This window comes from Jaculus jaculus, chromosome 7 (assembly GCF_020740685.1).
Source record: "Jaculus jaculus isolate mJacJac1 chromosome 7, mJacJac1.mat.Y.cur, whole genome shotgun sequence".
In the NCBI taxonomy this organism is placed as follows: Eukaryota; Metazoa; Chordata; class Mammalia; order Rodentia; family Dipodidae; genus Jaculus; species Jaculus jaculus.
The window spans coordinates 110267208-110285390 of record NC_059108.1 but is presented as its reverse complement, the minus strand read 5'-3'; the positions used below and the strand labels follow the sequence as shown (position 1 = coordinate 110285390).

The following is an 18183-nucleotide window of genomic DNA, read 5'->3' as shown; positions in this document are numbered from 1 at the left end:
AAGACACTGGATGTCAACCTATGTCCTCCACAGGTATGCGCACACTCATGGCCAACAAATAAGTATGTACACACACACAAACACATACTCATGCACACAACACACAAAAAAGTAGTTAATGTATTTGGATTTATTTTAAAACAGGCCAAAAAAAAAAAAAAACTATACTAAAGCTAATTATAAGGAAGCCTGCTTACAACTTTAATTAACCCGGTGTTTCCACTGACCTTTATTATTTATTTCAATGTTACATAAAGACTTATATTCAAGGAAGCCATTCAACCTCTTCATGCCATCAGAGTAAGGTTGAAGGCATCTTAAATCCATGCACTCAATGGAGAAACAAGCACTTTACGAGGAAGGAGGCCTGATGGTAAGATGCTACTGCTGAAGACTCTACACGCTTGGGCTGCAGGTCACTGAGTAATCAAGACAGAGCTGAAGTGAAAACTTCCTCCCTATGGACCAGCTTGAGAGGGAAATGGGTAGCATTGGGGAGGGGGGCATTTAGACAGGAAGACCCATAGGTCTTAACGTGGCACATCCACCCTGCTGTCTGCAGCAGCTGCCGCAGGTTAGGAATTGCTTAGGTGACTGTGGAGTTTGGACCTGGCTCCTTCCAGATGCTGCACCCAAGTGTACTGACATCTGGGTTCAGCCCAGGACCCAAGATAAAAAGCTGGCTGTTCACGAGGCTTTGGGTGAGTTTTGCTTTATTTCTCTTTTCCGGCTTCCAGACTGCTCACCTCTCAGCACTTAAGGTTTTCACCACCGGTAAGGTTCTCTCCTTCCCACTCTGGCAGGTTAGCTGCTCTAGGAGTGGGAAAGGATAATATGTTGTTGACTTGGGGTTTTTTGTTTGTTTGTTTGTTTGTTTGTTTGTTTGTTTAGGCAAACCCAAAAAACTGACCTAGAGAGAGAATTGGTATGTCAGGGACTTCAGCCACTGCAATCAAACTCCAGATACTTGTGTCCCCTTGTGTACATGTACAGCCTTGCACGCTTGTGTCACTGGGCGTCTGGCTTATGTGGGACCTGGAGAGTAGAACATTAGGCTTCACAGGTAAGTACCTTAACCGCTAAGCCATCTCTCCAGCCCTGTTAACTTATTTTTAAAAGCCTCTCTATTTCACATTTTTTTCTAGGCCCATGGATGTTTATGTGGGCCCTTAGACCACATGGATGTACCCACTCATCACCCTTTGGTTTGGCAATTTTATGAAATAAAATATAATTAACTCACTAAAAGTATCCTTCTCAATACGTGCTTTATTTCAATTCTTTGGTAAAGCAGACACGAGCTCAGGTTTGAGGTTTGTGTCTGAATCCTCAAAAGTCCCATTTCAAGCTAACAGACAATTGAAAAAAGCTACACTATGTAGCTGTATGGGAGAAAGTCATCAATAGTGATAAACAGCAGTGAACACTGCAAGCCTTAATACCAGCCAGACAGTCCAAATGTGCCAAAAGGTCCAACAGTGGCATGTCCGTTATGGGGGAAAACAACTGTTCTCTAACTGGACTGGAGGCCCGTTCCAAAGGAGGGAATACATGTCTGGTACTGAAAGCCTAGTCAAAAGCCTATGGCAGGGGAGGTTATGAGCCCTAGGGAAGTAACACCTGTTGTTGTCTGGCTAAATGCACATATTATGCCCTGTAAGCATTTTTCTTAATATTCATATCCATATACTAATGCTAATGCTACTCTTACTTTTGGTTAGAGAAGCTTCTCTTTTCAGATGGCAGTGACCACTGGGTTGACTCAAAACTCATCATAGGGCTGGAGAGATGGCTTAGCGGTTAAGTGCTTGCCTGTGAAGCCTAAGGACCCCGGTTCGAGGCTCAGTTCCCCAGGTCCCACGTTAGCCAGATGCACAAGGGGGCGCACGCGTCTGGAGTTCGTTTGCAGAGGCTGGAGGCCCTGGCGCGCCCATTCTCTCTCTCTCCCTCTATCTGTCTTTCTCTCTGTGTCTGTCACTCTCAAATAAATAAATAAATAAAAATTTTTAAAAAAAACTCATCATAGTGCTGAAAAGAAATGACAGTGGAGTGTTCAGCACTGAGACATCTCTGTCATAACTTCCAAGGCTCAGGGTCCATCATGGAAGAGGTGGTGGAAAGAATATAAGAGCCAAAGGAAGGATAGAACTTCTTATAATGCAATCTTCCAGACACAAAATGGCCTGGATATCTATGACCTTGCAGTGCCTGGCACCACCTACCCAAGACCTTCATAACAGGAGGAAAAGACGGTAACATTAAAATAAGAGAGACTAACTAAGGGGGGAGGGGATATGATGGAGGGTAGATTTCTGAAGGGGAAAGTAGGGAGGTAATTATCATGGATACTGTCCATAATTATGGAAGCTGTCAGTAAAAATGTTAAAAAATAAACCGGGCTGGAAAGATGGTGCCTACTTATAAGGCCTGATGGCCTGGGTTTGATTCCTCAGGACTCACATAAAGCCAGATACATGCATCTAGAGTTCATTTGCAGTGGTGGGAGGCCCTATGCTCCTTTCTCTACATTCTCTTACAAGTAAGTAATAAAAATATTTTTAAAAATTTATCACATAAAAATAATTCAAGCCAGGCGTGGTGGCACACACCTTTAATCCCAGCACTTGGGAGGCAGAGGTAGGAGGATCACCATTAGTTCAAGGCCACCCAAAAACTACATAGTGAATTTCAGGTCAGCCAGGAGTAGAGAGAAACCCTACCTCAAAAAAAAATAATAATAACTGAAAGAACATGGAAAAACTTTAACCCTATCATTGCTTCTGACTGAGAAGTATACCACTGAAGCTAAGATGTCTTTACCTGGGTTAAAAGCTTACAGCGCTCCTTTGTAGCAGCAGCATCTTCCTTGACAGCAGTCAGCAACCGCTCCTTTTCCTGAAGCTGATGCAGAAGTGCAGTCAACTCTCCTTTACTCGACTACAATTGAGAAATCAACATACAATTAGTCATTGCTAATATGGGCTAATGAAAATGCAGGATCTAATATTGAGAGTCCTTGAGTCATAGCCTGGGCTAGAGTAAAACCCTACCACGAAAGAGTAAAAAAATATATAATATATATGTATGCATGTATGCATGTATGTGTGTATATATGTATGTATATATGTTTCACTCTATCCCAGTCTGACCTGGAATTCACTATGTAGTCTCAGGGTGACCTTGAACTCATGGTGATCTTCCTAACTCTGCCTCCTGAACACTGGGGTAAAAGGCATATGCCACCACGCCCAGCAAGAATAAATATACTAGTTAAAGTGGAAAGATCTACCTGAACTGTGATCTGAGGTTTGGAATATACATGTATGTATATAAAAGAACAGTCTAAATAGCAGCATCTGTCACTCTCTGCTTCCTCACAGTGCTGAATGCTACCAGATGCCTCAAGCTCCCGCCATGATGTACTATGACCTGGAATTGTAAATTAAAATAAGCCCTTGCTCCCTTAAACTGATTTTTGTCAGGTATTTTATCCTAGCAACACAAAGTTGACTAATGCAGATAAAAATGAACCAAGAAACAAATTTTGACAAAGAATTTTTACTGAAGTAAAAAAATACCAATTTCCCTCTTTTTCTTTCTACAAGATCAAGAGAGAACATGAAACCACTAAATAATCATATGTGTAGTCTCAAACTCGTACACAGAAAGACAAAATAGCAGTGCTCATCACTGTTGTAACATGGCAATACTGCAGAGAGACAGATCACAAGCACAGCTACTCTAATGGTAGTGGGCACGCTCCCCAAAAGTAAACCCACATACACCCCCAACATCTGACAAGAAGAACAACCACCAAGTTTCAAGTTTCAGACAGGAACGTTCTTGTCAGGAAATCTTAAGGAAGAAGTATACAGAAGGTGGACTCTAGAGTCCTGGCCCTTCTTCTGTACACCAGATATAAATCACAAGCGCCATGCAACTTTAACACATGGGCACGTGTGAACAAACAACACAGCATTTCCTCCAGTTCTGCAAACCGTGTACCTGGTGCTCTGCTCTTCCTGTTCTGCTAAGCTTATTCCTGACAGACACCCATTCGTATCTTTACCACTCGTCTGCCATCTATTTACAGTCTATATCTAAAATGGAACTATTTTCAGTAAGGCCATAAAACGTGGTTTTTCAATCTTTACTTTGACCTCTTTAAAATATGTTGCTGTTGCCCTCCTCTCCCTGGCCCCAGCTTTCTGTCCTTCCAAAGTTTCTGGGATTCCACTGTCTCCTGAGGTTTCTCCTTCAGTAATTCCCAGAGCTTATTCATGAGCTTTCACCACTTCTCATATCCATATACATTGGTGATAATGGGTTCTTTTCCCAAATTGTTACCTTTCTGCCACTATAAAAAAATGTATAATCATGGGCCTGGAGAGGTGACTTGGTGATTAAAGGTATTTGCTTGCAAAGCCTGATAGTCTGGGCTCAATTCTCCAGTATCCATGTAAAGCCAGATGCACAAAATAGTACATTAATCTGGAAGTCATTTGCAGTGGCAAGAGGACTTTGTGTGCCCATTCTCTATTCTTTCTCTCTCTGTGTCTCTCTCTTACTCTCTGCTTGCAAATAAATAAAAATATTTTAGCAATAAAAAAGAAATGTATAACCAGTTATTAAATGAAAAACTAAGATCAAGAAGATATGAATCTAAAACCAAACAACTCAAGGGGAAAAGAAGAGAGGGAAGGTGAAAAATTTTAAAACACCTCCCTTTTGTCAAATGCTATTCTTAATGAATCCTTAACTCCTTCCTGGGCCTACCTAAAGCAAAAATCAAAGACAATCTGATTTACCATTCAGCCTTTAGTTTAAAGCTGGTCAATAAAGTAAGTAGTCTTATCCCCCATAAGCCACTAGTAACATCCTTAGTCAGAACACAAGCACTTAAAGCATTTTTATGGATATTAATTTTTACTAATGATTTATATGCAAGCAGAGAAAAGAGAATGAATATGAATATGGGTATACCAGGGCCTCTTACCACTGCAAATTAATTCTGTACTCATGTGCCACTTTGTATATCTGGCTTTACATGGGTAGTAGGAAATCAAACCCAGGCTATCAGGATTTGCAAGCAAGTGCTTTTAACTGCTGAGCCATCTCTCCAGCCCCAGCTCATTAGTTTTTAAACATTAAAAGTAATTTGGGGCAGGAAATGATGACACACACCTTTAGTCCCAGCAATTGGAAGGCAAAAAAGTAGGAGGGTCACTGTGAGTTTGAGGCAACCCTAAGACTACATAGTGAAATCTAAGTCAGATTAGGCTAGAATAAGACCCTACCTTGGAAAAAAAAAAAAAAGCCAGTAATTTGAAACAGCTATGGAGTAACTTATTTTGATGTTTTGTCCCTACTGTGAGCTTTCCCCAATTTCCACAAACAACTAAGAGCTCCTGGGCTGGAGAGATAGCTTAATGGTTAAGGTACTTGCCAACAAAGCCACAGGACCCATGTTCAATTCCCCAGTACCCAGCAGATGCACATGGTGGCACATGCTTCTAGAGTTTGTTTGCAATGGTTAGAGACCCTGGCATACCCATTCTCTCTCTCACTCTCACACAAATATAAAAAAGGACAAATTCTTTACATAAGTATGATAAACTGAAAAGCACAAGACAAGTTCTTCAATCAAGAACATTCCTTACAACACAATATGTGCCTTTATATTCCAAGTCACTTAGATTTACCTCATTCACCAACTGCCCTCAAACACCTTACTTCTGTAGAGCATGGCGATACCACACAGTCTAACCAGCATACCCATTCATAAATGCCACAGATTTGTCAGATGCACTGTAGAGATACGGGGAAGCATGAAAAGACTTGGATGCTGACAAAGTCAATCTAACAGCACAAGAACAACTGACAGTGCAATCTCAGATTAGGTTTATATGAGAAAATGATACTGGAAACGAGAAAAGTTCAGTGTGTGTGAGGAAGTAGAGAAGTCCAAGTGAAATGTAGTCAGAGGATGGGAGGGAAAAGTCATTAGCTATAACTGCAGAGAAAAGGGGACACAGGCATGCTAAGGAATTGGTATTATGTTCTACACATAAAGAAAACCACCACAGTTTAAAAGCAGTGAATAAAGAACCTGGCTTACCTCTTAAAATTCAATTAAAATTAGATTAGAGGGCTAAGAGGAATGTGAAAATAGAAATTACCACGGGGGGGGGGGGGAAGGAGGGTATTACCATGGGATATTTTTTATAATCATGGAAAATGTTAATAAAAATTGAAGAAAAAAAAGAAATTACCACAGGAAAGGCTAGAGTGATCTTTATTTTAAGATAAAATTAAATGTTACTCAAGGTTTTACAGCAAGTAAGTAGGTGGGTGAGCTGTGCATGTGTGTGCATGTTGCATGTGCATGTGTGTGCATATGCATCATGCATAAGAATAAGGAAAATTGGGGCTGGAGAGATGGCTTAGCAGTTAAGCGCTTGCCTGTGAAGCATAAGGACCCCGGTACCAGGCTCGGTTCCCCAGGTCCCACGTTAGCCAGATGCACAAGGGGGCGCACGCGTCTGGAGTTCGTTTGCAGTGGCTGGAAGCCCTGGCGCGCCCATTCTCTCTCTCTCTATCTGCCTCTATCTGTCTTTCTCTCTGTGTCTGTCGCTCTCAAATAAATAAATAAAAAATGAACAAAAAATATTAAAAAAAAAAGAATAAGGAAAATTAATACTGAACCTTATACAAGTTAAGAAATGCAAACTTGCCACGTTTTCCATAGGACAAAGTACACAACAGTATAGTGAGCATGACCTTTAAGAATAATGTTCACAATAATGATCTAAACATGAGTGTTGTTTTCAATGCTTTTCTGACAATCTGCTCCAGGGACATGGTGACAGACACTGAGGACACTCAGAACTCATGAAAGCAGAAATCCAGAGTATGCAGAGAGCTCAACACTAAAGTAGACTTACACACTTGCCAAGGCTCAGGTAACATTATGGAAGAAGGTAGGGAAATGCGGTAAGAGCCACAGGGTAGGAAGGAGCATCCTGAGGCATTGCTCACCCGCCCTCCCACAGAGACTGATACGTTGGGGTTACGAACACCAAAAACCCCACTGAGGAGTAGACTCAGTGGGATAGGTGCAGTGAAGAGGAGACATAAGAGGATAAAACTAGAGGAATGGGACCAACACACAATTTGTTCATACAGTAAAGTTCACAGTTAATTAAAAAATAAAATCAGGCTGGAGAGATGGCTTAGTGGTTAAGGTGCTTGCCTGCAAAGTCAAAGGACCCAGGTTCAATTCCCCAGGACACCCACATAAGCCAGATGCATAAGGTGGTGCATGCATCTGGAGTTTGTTTGCAGTGGCTAGCAGTCCTGGTGTGCCCCTTCTCATTCATATTCTCATTCTCATTCATTCTCTCTGTGTGTGTCTTTCTCTTTCTCTCCCTCTGGAATAAATAAAACTTTTTTTAAATTTTTAAAAATTTTTTAAAAAGAATAATGAGATTTGGTTTTAGAAGTTCATTTGTTTTAATTTTATAAATTCTTTGTCATACCAGTGATTCTGCCACCCAAATTATTTTTGGAGGGAAATATTACATACACACAAACATAGACACTTTGGAATGCATGCTCAACAACAAAAGCCCCAGGATCCTTTGAATATACAATTTTTGTTCCTAACAGTATTCCGTATATTCCATCCAGAAGTCACCTGCCTGTGTCTTTTTTTCCCCCTTCTTTTGAGAAATAGAAAGAGAGAAGAGACACTGCAGGACCTCTTATTGATGCAGAAGCATGTGTAACTTTGAGCTTCTGGCTTCACATGGCTACTGGGGAAATCAAACCTGGGTCAACAGGATTTGCAGGCAAGCACCTTTAATCACTGAGCCATCTTCCCACCCCTAACTTTTAATACTTCTAATCAAAGCAAAGCCTGATTCAACTTAGTTATAGACCAAATAATGTTAAAACTACAAAAATCATAATACTTACATTAAGCAATTGGCTTTTAACAAAGCAGATGACTCAAAACATGCATGACAAAATAAGTACATAGATTAGCATGGGTATATGAAATCATTTCCGAAGGTACTGCAGAACATTTAGATGTGACTGGTATTAAGCTCAGGGTATTAAGGATAGGCATAAGAAAGTAATTAAATTGAGCTGAAGAGATAGCTCACAATTAAGTATGCTTCTTGTGCAGGCATGAGAGCCTAAGGGGGTGACCAGAGACCATGTGAGTTTGAATCTACATAACCCACATGGACAGCTGGGCACAGCCACACATGTCTAAAACCCCAGTCCTGCAGGAGGTGAGACCAGAGAATTGCTAAGGCTCATGAACAGCAAGCTCTAGAATCAGTAAGAGAGCCTGTGGCAAGAAAAAAAAAAATCAGCTGAGTGAATGACAGAGTCATGGAATATTTTATTCCACTTGCCACAGGTGAGTGCATGGGACGCCTCATCAACACATACCTATGCATATACTACACACACCACACATCCTAGGCACACAAAAAATAACTGCTATGACAGAAACCTCATTGAGTAAGTTTCCAACCACTGTTCACAACTCTGCCTATTATCAAAACCTATGCTTACCTTTTTCAAAGCATCTTGTATCACGCCAGACTTCTCCTTCAGCAGGTCTACAACACAAAGAGCCTCCTCTTCAGAAAACAACATTGTCTTCAAGGACAGAAGGAAATCTTTAAATTTCACTTCAGCATTTTCTTAATTAAAAAAAGAAGAAGAAATGAAGGGAGTGGGAATGTTGGTATTTAGAGACACAGGCTACTACATCATCAAAAAGAAATATCAAGAATCCCAGCCCAGTCAACAGCCAAGAGAAAACAGACTTACACTTCAGATCAAAAAACTAGGTTGGTTCCAGGTTAGAGAGAAAGAATTGTTTATCACCTGTACCGTGAAATAATTACATCAGCTACCAAAAATAAAGTTTATCCATATTGCAGTATACTAAAATACCAATATGCCCTCACTTTAAAAAAGAACTAGTAGGTATGTCCAATCTTTGAAGCCCCACCTACAAAGCTCACAATCAAGAACATCCAATAATTACCAAAAACCATAGCAAAACAAAACAAAAAAAATCTTATGTCTAAGTAGGTTCACAAGTTTGGGCTGGGCCACATTCACAACTATGCACAGTTGTTTGCAGATGCCTATGACCCATGGGCTGTTGGATGGGATATATTCACCATGTCATTTAACTTAAGAATCCTGGTATGTAAAACATATTCCATCCATGAGAAAATAAACTTAAGGTAATTTTAAAAGTGAAATCTGCTTATACAAAGATCAAATCTATATAAATGATTCTGGCATTAAAACAATGCATATATGAAATATCACCTGTATTCACCTACCTCAGTTCTCCTAGAGCTCCTTATTAAGCATTAACCTCCCTTGCTTCAAGAACATCAGACTCCAAAGGGCCTTTCATGCTTCAGATGTATTAAAAGTTTTAAATGCAGATGTGGACACGTGTGGGGTTGAAGGGCATATGCAAACTGTGTACTTTCCATTCAATTTTGCTATGAACTTAAAATTCCGCTTTAAAAAAAATTTTTTAAACAGTGCCTCACTATAAATACAGCCCAACTGGGTTTGAATTCCTAACCCTCCTACCAAAGTCTCCAAGATGTTAGAATTATAGGCATGTGACCAGCTAAAAATAGTCTATTAAAAAAATGAAAAAAAGGACTGGAGAGATGGCTTAGCGGTTAAGCGCTTGCCTGTGAAGCCTAAGGACCCCCGGTTCAAGGCTCGATTCCCCAGGACCCATGTTAGCCAGATGCACAAGGGACGCATACGTCTGGAGTTCGTTTGCAGTGGCTGGAGGCCCTGGTGCACCCATTCTCTTTCTCTCTATCTGCCTCTTCCTCTCTCTTTCTGTCACTGTCAAATAAATAAATAAAAATAAACAAAAAATTTTTAAAAATGAAAAAAAAAAAAAGAGAGCTGGAGAGATGGTTTTACAGTTGGCACTTACCAGCAAAGCCAAAGAACCCACATTGGATTCCCCAGAATCCACCTAAGCCAGATGCACAAGGTGGTGCATGCTTCTAGACTTCATTTGTAGTGGCTGGAGGCCCTGGCACACCCATCCTCCCTCCCTCCCTCAAATAAATAAATAAAACAAAAAAGAATGCCAGGCATGGTGGCACACACATTTAATCCCAGCACTCGGGAGGCAGAGTAGGAGGATCATCATGAGTTTGAGGCTACCCTGAAACTACATAGTGAATTCCAGGTCAGCCTGGACTACAATGAGATCCTACCTGGAAAAACACAAAACAAACAACAAAACAAACAGAAAGGATGGCTGGAAACCAGCTTCTTAAAACTGTAGGCTACAGAACTAAATGTGGGGTTGTAAATATCTGGAAAGAAGGTTTCTGAACACATGAAGACAAAAATCAAAAAGTAATTCACAATCACACACAAAATGAACTCCAAGTGTTGCATCATGTGACTCCATCACAGCCTTGGTTCTGAACAGACAACTCGCACATTCGCACTGCACAAGAGTCATGCCACACAGCAACAACAGATGGTGCCGGAAATCCCTCAGCTGAGATTTCACACTACTACATGTTGTGAACTACATGATTTTCTGTACATCAAAGTTTTCAGCTCTTATAGAAATAATGGTTTAATTGTTGAAAATGAAGATATTTAGTGTTTTCCTACCATCATTCCTCATCATATATCAAAAGAGTATGTCCTTGGATTGTATTGTGTTAAAATGCTTGATTTTAAAAGCTGCTGTTTGAGTGGCTAAATTGAACTTTAAAAAAGTTGAATGAATTTTGGCTTGGGATAGAATTCAGAACAATTTCTGATATGGGTTTTTAAACATACTTCTGCCAGTTTGCATTTATGTTAAGTGGCAATCTCAACATTAACAACTATAAAATCAAACTACCAACCAACTCAGAAAAACAATGAAGCATAGCCATTTGTTTTTTGAGGTTTTTTTTAAAGTTTTTTCAAGGTAGGGTCTCACTCTAGCCCAGGCTGACCTGGAACTCACTCTGTAGTCCCAAGCTGGCCTTGAACTCATAGTTAACGCCTACCTCTGCCTCCCAAGTGCTGAGATTAAAGACGTGAGCTACCACGCTAGGCAAATTGGCTTTTTGTCTTTAATAAATAAATGGTAATAGTTAATGTATGTCAAAGAATTGTTTCAAAATGAATTGTTCTATGATTATCAGTAAAGGCCTGTTTATATATCCATTTTATATACCTATATAATCAGAGTTGCATTAAAAACTTCTCAGGGGCTGGAGAGATGGCTTAGCGGTTAAGCGCTTGCTTGTGAAACTTAAGGACCCTAGTTCAAGGGCTTGATTTTCCAGGACTCATGTTATTCAGATGCACAAGGGGGCGCACGCATCCTGAGTTTGTTTGCAGTGGTTGGAAGCCTGGCATGCCCATTCTCTCTCTCTGCCTCTTTCTCTCTCTCTGTCACTCTCAAATAAATAAATAAAAATTAACAAACAAAAAAAAGTTTAAAATAAAAAACTTCTCAGGCAAAAAGGGATCACAAGTGGAATAAGTCTGAGTAGCCCTGGCCTACAGGACTATCATTAATTAAGTCCTTTACTTCAGGGATCCTATTAGTCTTTTCCAATACACTGACTCTATGAGCAAATGTACTTGGGTCCAGAATCAAAAACATGATTTTACACTGTAACAGATCACCATATTTTTGTATGTATTACCTTTGTCAGTTTCAATCTTCAGTTTTTTGGCCCCAGATTTCTGCATCCCTTCTATTTGGTCGGGTTTAATCAGATCAATAATTTCTCTCTTATCCATCACAAGATTTGAGTTAGCATTATCCATTAAAGGAATATAAGTAGAGGCATGAATAAGGGGTTCATCTACCAAGACTGTAATTTAAGGTAAATAAAATTTTAATTAGTGGGGTTTTAAGAACAGAGTAATTAAACAATATGCAGGCACACGTAAATTTAATGATAAATGCAAAATTTTTCAAATCCCTAACATTAGTTCAATTTGGTTTTAAATTGCTTTTATTATTTAATAAGTCAAAACACTCTTACTTCTAAAGTACCAATAATAGTTACAATAAACTAAGTCATATAAAAATGAATTTTTATGCCTAAACATAAGATACTCTACTCAAATTTCACTAGTGTTCTAGGAAAACTATTTTTACTTATGCTGATACTTTATTGAATCCTTCTTACAAGTGGCTCCAAAACTCACTCAATATGTAGTTGAAGATGACTCTGAATTTCTGATTCTTCTGCCTCCACCTGAGATTATAGATAGGTGTGGGCTATCAAGTTCAGTTTAATGTAGTACTGGGAATCAAACCCAGAGCTTTGTGCATGTAAGGCAAGAATTCTATCAATTAAACCATATCCTCAGCCCACAAGGAATTATTTTCAATTAAGGTCCTTTCATAAGCCAAATACAAAAATCAGTTCTTTTTCCTTGCGGATAACTTTTAATTTTAATACACCTTAAGGGCTGGGGAGATGGCTCAGTGGTTAAAGGCATTTGCTTGCAAAGCCTGAAAGCCCATATTAGATTCCCTAGTTCCCACATACAACCAGATGCAAAAAGTGGCATGTGCATCTGGAGTTTGTTTGCAGTGGCAAGAGGCCCTGTCGCACCCATCCTCTCCCTCTCCCTGCCCCTCTTTCTCTCACTCTGCTTGCAAATAAATAAAAGTATTTTTTTTAAAAATAATATACCAATGCCGGCGTGGTGGCACATGCCTTTAATCCCAGCTCTTGGGAGGCAGAGGTAGGAGGATTGCCATTGAGTTTGAAGCCACCCTGAGAAAACATAGTGAATTCCAGATCAGCTTGAGCTAGAGCAAGAAGACCTACCTCAAAAAAAACCAAATAAATAATAACTTTTAGGGCTGGAGAGATAGCTCAGCAGTTAAAGCGTTAGCCTGCAAAGCCTAAGAACCCAGGTTCAATTCCCCAAGACCCATGTAAGCCAGATACACAAGCTGGCCCCTTCTCTCTCTCTCCCTCCTTCCCTTTCTCACTCTAATAAATATATAAAAATATTTTAAAGATTATAGATAGATAGACAGACAGACAGATAGCCAGCCAGGCATAGTGGTGTATGCCTTTAATCCCAGCACTTGAAGGCAGAGATAGGAGGATCACTGTGAGTCTAAAGGTACCTTAAGACTACATAGTGAATTCCAGGTCAACCTGGGCTAGAATAAAAACTCTTACCTCAAAAAAAAATAAGTAAATAAAATTATATCTTTAATGTCCAAGGCACAACTTACTACACTTAACAAAACTTCCAGAATAACATAACAGTGGAGAAAGGAAGCCTCCTAATTTTGCTCACAATGTTGTGGGGAGGTTTTGTTTGTTTGTTTGTTGTTGTTGTTGTTTTAGCTACAATTTTGTTTTAATTTTATTTTTTATGACAGGAGAACTAACATGCCAGGGCCTTGAGCCACTACAATCAAACTCCAAATGCATGCACCATCTTGTGCGCATGTGTGACCTTGTGTGCCTGGCTTGCATGGATACTAGAGTCGAACCTAGTAGGTTTTGCAGGCAAAGTGCCTTAACTGCTAAGCCATCTCTCCAGCCCTTTGCTCATAATTTTAATGTGAAAGAAATCTAATAAGAATTTGAAAGCTGGGCGTGGTGGCACACATCTTTAATCCCAGCACTTGGGAGGCAGAAGTAGGAAGATTACCTTGAGTTCAAGGCTAACCTGAGAATCCATAATGAATTCCAGGTCAGCCTGGGCTAGAGTGAGACCCTACCTCGAAAAAACCAAAAAAAAAGATTTTGAACACTAAGCCTAATAGCAAAGCAATGCAAGCTATAAGGCTAAAGTGGATTTTAGACTTGGATTAGAATTACAACTGTTACATCACACATTAAACTGGGAATTAAAGAGCCCAGGAAGTCTCCAGGGTTCCTGTCCTAGTGTGCCTCTCTAGCATCAGCATTTATAAAATACATAACTAAAGCTGAGCATGGTAGCTCATGCCTTTAATCTCAGGAGGCTAAGGTACAAGGATCACCATCAGTTCAAGGTTAGCCTGGGCTAGAGTGAGATCCTGCTTCAAAAAAAAAAATCCAGAGGGTTGGAAGGATAATTCTGTGGTTAAAGGTGCTGGCTTGAAAGACCTAACGGCCCAGGTCCAATTCCCCAATAATCACATAAAGCCAGATTAACAAAGTGTAACATGCATCTGGCCACATGCAATGGCTGGAGGCCCTGGTGCACCCATTCTTTCTCTCTCTCTCCTCTCTCTCTCTGCTTGCAAATAAATAAATAAAAATTTTAAAAATATATAAACAGGGCTGGAGAGATGGCTTAGCAATTAAGGCACTTGCCTACAAAGCCAAAGGACCCAGGTTCAATTCCCCAGAACCCATATAAGCCAGATGCACAAGGTGGCCCATGCTTCTGAAGTTCAATTGCAGTGTCTGGATGCCCTGACATGCTCATTCTCTTTCTCTCTACATGCCTCTTTTCCTTTCTCTAATAAATAAATAAAAATAAAATATTTTTTTAAAAAATTCCCCAGTACCCACATAAAACCAGGTACATGTTTTTAAATTTGTTTCCAGTAGCAAGAGGATCTAGAATTCAACTCATTCGCTCTGTCCCCTTCTCAAGTAAATGAATGAAATTATTTTTAAAGTAATATGTGTGTGTGTGTGTGTGTGTGTGTGTGTATGTGTATATATATATAATAAACACATATCTACGTATTTCACCATTTTCTGCCTTCTGCTTCTTTGATGAAACTTTCTTCTTTCCTGAGCTACCTTCTTGCTTAGTCTCTTGATGAAAGGGTAATACTTCTTGCTTTTTTGAAGGTACAATGAGAGTTTCCACTTTTTTATCCTGGTCATCTGTATTAAACATAAATGAAAAAAAATCAAAGTAAACAATAAACATGTCTGAATAAATACAATTATTAAGGAATAATTTCCAGAATGCTTTACCACTCAAAGCTTAAAGTCTGATATTCAGTCTCTCACCAGTGACTTTTCATTCTAGCTTTCTTATCCACAATATCACATCTTCAATGTACGTGGCCCTTAATACATCCTTAGCCCTACTCACTATAGTATGGTCAACTATCATTTTAAAATTAAAACCTTTCCAATGTAATTCCCAGCTTTCCACATCCATTTCCCTCTACTATATATAACAGAAGAACATTCTGTTCTTCCTTTTCTAACAATCACTTTCCAAGTAACTGCCAACTGAGTTTTATCTCTCCCACTCCAATAAAGGATTAACCCCTCTCCAGTTCCCAAATGCTATACTCTACAAATAACACTAATACCTAGCTACTGTTTTTAAACATTTTATTGACCACCTACCTACATACACACAATGTACCTGAATCATAATCCCCTCCTACCACCCTCCTTTTTCTCCCTCTTTGTATCCTCCTGCACTGAACCCCTTCGTTCCAATTAGTTATTTGGCTTCTCTTTAACATGTCACTCTGTTGTTCTTCACCATTTTGGTTGATTGGTTTGTTTGTTTCTAAGTTCCTCTCTACTATGCTAGTGAAATTAAGTCTGTCACATAAGACCAAATAGTATACCACATCAGTTATATGAGGTTCTAATAGAATGATGGATACCAAGGGCTGGAGACTGAAAACAGAAGTTAGGTTTCATAGGTACAAAGATTCAACTGGGGAAGATGAGAGTTGTGGAGGTGGCTGGTGATGACTATGCAACATGTGAATATACAGTAACACCAGAGAACTACACATTTTAAAATGGTTAAAATAGCTGGGCATGGTGACGCATGCCTTTAATCCCAACACTTGGGAGGCAGAGGTACGAGGATCACCATGAGTTCAAGGCCACCCTGACTACATAGTGAATTCCAGGTTAATCTGGGCTAGAGGGAGACCCTATCTCAAAAAAAAAAAAAAAAAATTAAATAGTAACTTTGATGTATGTATTTTAAAGTATAATATTCTTTCCCATCAGCTCCCATAATTCTCTTCTTATATTCATAATATTCCTCCAGAATCTCCTTTATAAACTGTTCCTATGGAAGGCTTCAAATGTTTGTATTTCTCAGTTACATCTTCAACTGTAACACTTGCCTTAGATGAACTTACCTATACCCATGACTTCAACTACCACCTTCACACTTAAGGTTTCTGAACCTGTACTACACTCATATTTCAATATCCAAATGTTCCCTCAAGAGTCTATATGTGAATGGCACCTGAAAATAAAAGCATTCTTTCTATTCACAGCCAGTCCCTACAGAAGTCTTTATCTGGGGTGAAAAAATCTTTTTGTCAAAGTCTTGACAGTAAATGCTTTAGGTTTTGCAGCTCACTACAAATTTTGTCACAACCATTCAAGTCTGTTTCTGGACTATGAAAGCTAGTCACAAATTATGCAAATGAGTAAGTGGCTATGCTCATTAACAACTTATGGGCACTAAGGCTTGATTCATAATTTCTTTATCTCTCACAAATATTCTTCTTTTGATTTTCCCACAACCATTCAAAATGTAAAATTATTCTTGGCCAAAAACTAAATAAAGTAACAGAAAGATGGCTAGATTTTGCTCACAGGTCACAGTTCCAATCTTGATCTAACGCAGAATTTGTGAGATGAGCTTTGGTCTTATCTTACTGTCTACCCCTTTTGGCACTACCAGCTCAGCTCTATGTTTCAACTTTGGAACACTGCACCAACTACAGTCTTTTCTTCCCAAATGAAATATTGTCCCCAGGCAATCTAATCTCACAAATTCTGCCAGTTATTTATAAAATATAAATCTAGATGCAGGCAGTAATCTAGTTACTACCCAATGCACACAGCTCCCTTGAAGTATACTTATTAAACTATTCTTCAAAAAAAATGTAAAATTAAATACAAATAAAATAAAATGTAAATCTAACCACCTAATTAATCTGGTTGTAAGCTGCACCTCCTAAAATGGTACACAAAAACCATCATGATCTAGCTGCTTCCTTTCAGTTTTATTCACTGTTTTCTATTTCATACAAGACATTACCTCCTTCTGTGCCCTTACACATGATATTCTGTCACTGTGTAATGAGATTCACTATTTGCTTGAAGGGATTCACTCTTCAAGACTAATCTTAGGTAGTCCCTCTTTTGTAAGCCTTTTGACCCAGTCCTCATAAGTAACAGTTTCTCCTGATTTTTTTATTCTTCATTCATCTCCCACATAAGTCACACTGCTAGTAGCTTACATGGCCTTCTTCCTCACTAAAACATGTGGAGCTTAACCTTGCTTTTTCTAGTCCTATGCTTGGTCACATATAGCTAGCAAGCAAATATTTAAAGACCAAAATAACCAATTTAACCCTATAAATTAAGACACACTGATGATTTCAATCCCTAACTTCCTATATAGCAAACTATTTGTGGTTTCACACATCAGTTTTTCATTATATATTCATTCCTTGATAACCCTTAGTTCCAGAAACCATCCCCAGTACCAAGAGCTGAGCTGTAGCCCCTTATACAAAATGGCACTGTATTTAAACATAACCTACATTTCTCCTGCCTTCTTTCTTATATATTTTGCTTGTTTGTTTGTTTGAGGTAGGGTCTCACTCTGGCCCAAGCTGACCTGGAATTCACTGTGTAGTCTCAGGCTGGCCTTGAACTCACAGTGATCCCCTACTTCTGCCTTCCAAGTACTGGAATTAAAGGTGTGCACCAAGTCCAGATTCTCCTGCCTATTTTCAAGCACCACTAATTACTTATAATTCCTCATATAATGTACATACTATTTAAATAGTTGCTATACAATAATAATGACTATATAAAAGGCTGTGCATATTGAATACACACACTTATATTTTAGAGGGGGGGTCAAGGTAAGATCTCACTCTGGCCCAGGCTGACCTGGAATTTCACTCTGTAATTTTGGGGTGGCCTCGAACTCATGGCAATCCTCCTACCTCTGCCTCCTGAGTGCTGGGATTAAAGGCGTACACCACCATGCCTGGTGCAAGTTTTTTTGTTTGTTTGCTTGTATTTTTGTTTTCCAAGGTAGGGTCTCACTCAAGTTCAGGCTGACCTGGAATTTCACTATGTAGTCTCAGGTGGCCTCGAACTCATGGCGACCCTCCTACCTCTGCCTCCTGAGTGCCGGGTTTAAAGGCATATACCA

The 18183-nt window shown here is 39.4% G+C and overlaps 1 protein-coding gene across 1 annotated transcript in view; it reads right to left on the bottom strand.

Moving 5' to 3' along the window:
- Positions 1-18183, bottom strand: part of Ktn1 (kinectin 1) — a 136297-nt gene that overhangs the window by 72731 nt on the left and 45383 nt on the right. The window contains exons 3-6 of the mRNA XM_045153896.1: positions 14763-14900; positions 11739-11909; positions 8590-8720; positions 2821-2937 (exon numbers count right to left, since the gene is read on the bottom strand). Of these exons, the coding sequence (XP_045009831.1) occupies positions 2821-2937; positions 8590-8720; positions 11739-11909; positions 14763-14900 (557 nt within the window). The remainder of the gene's footprint in view (positions 1-2820; positions 2938-8589; positions 8721-11738; positions 11910-14762; positions 14901-18183) is intronic.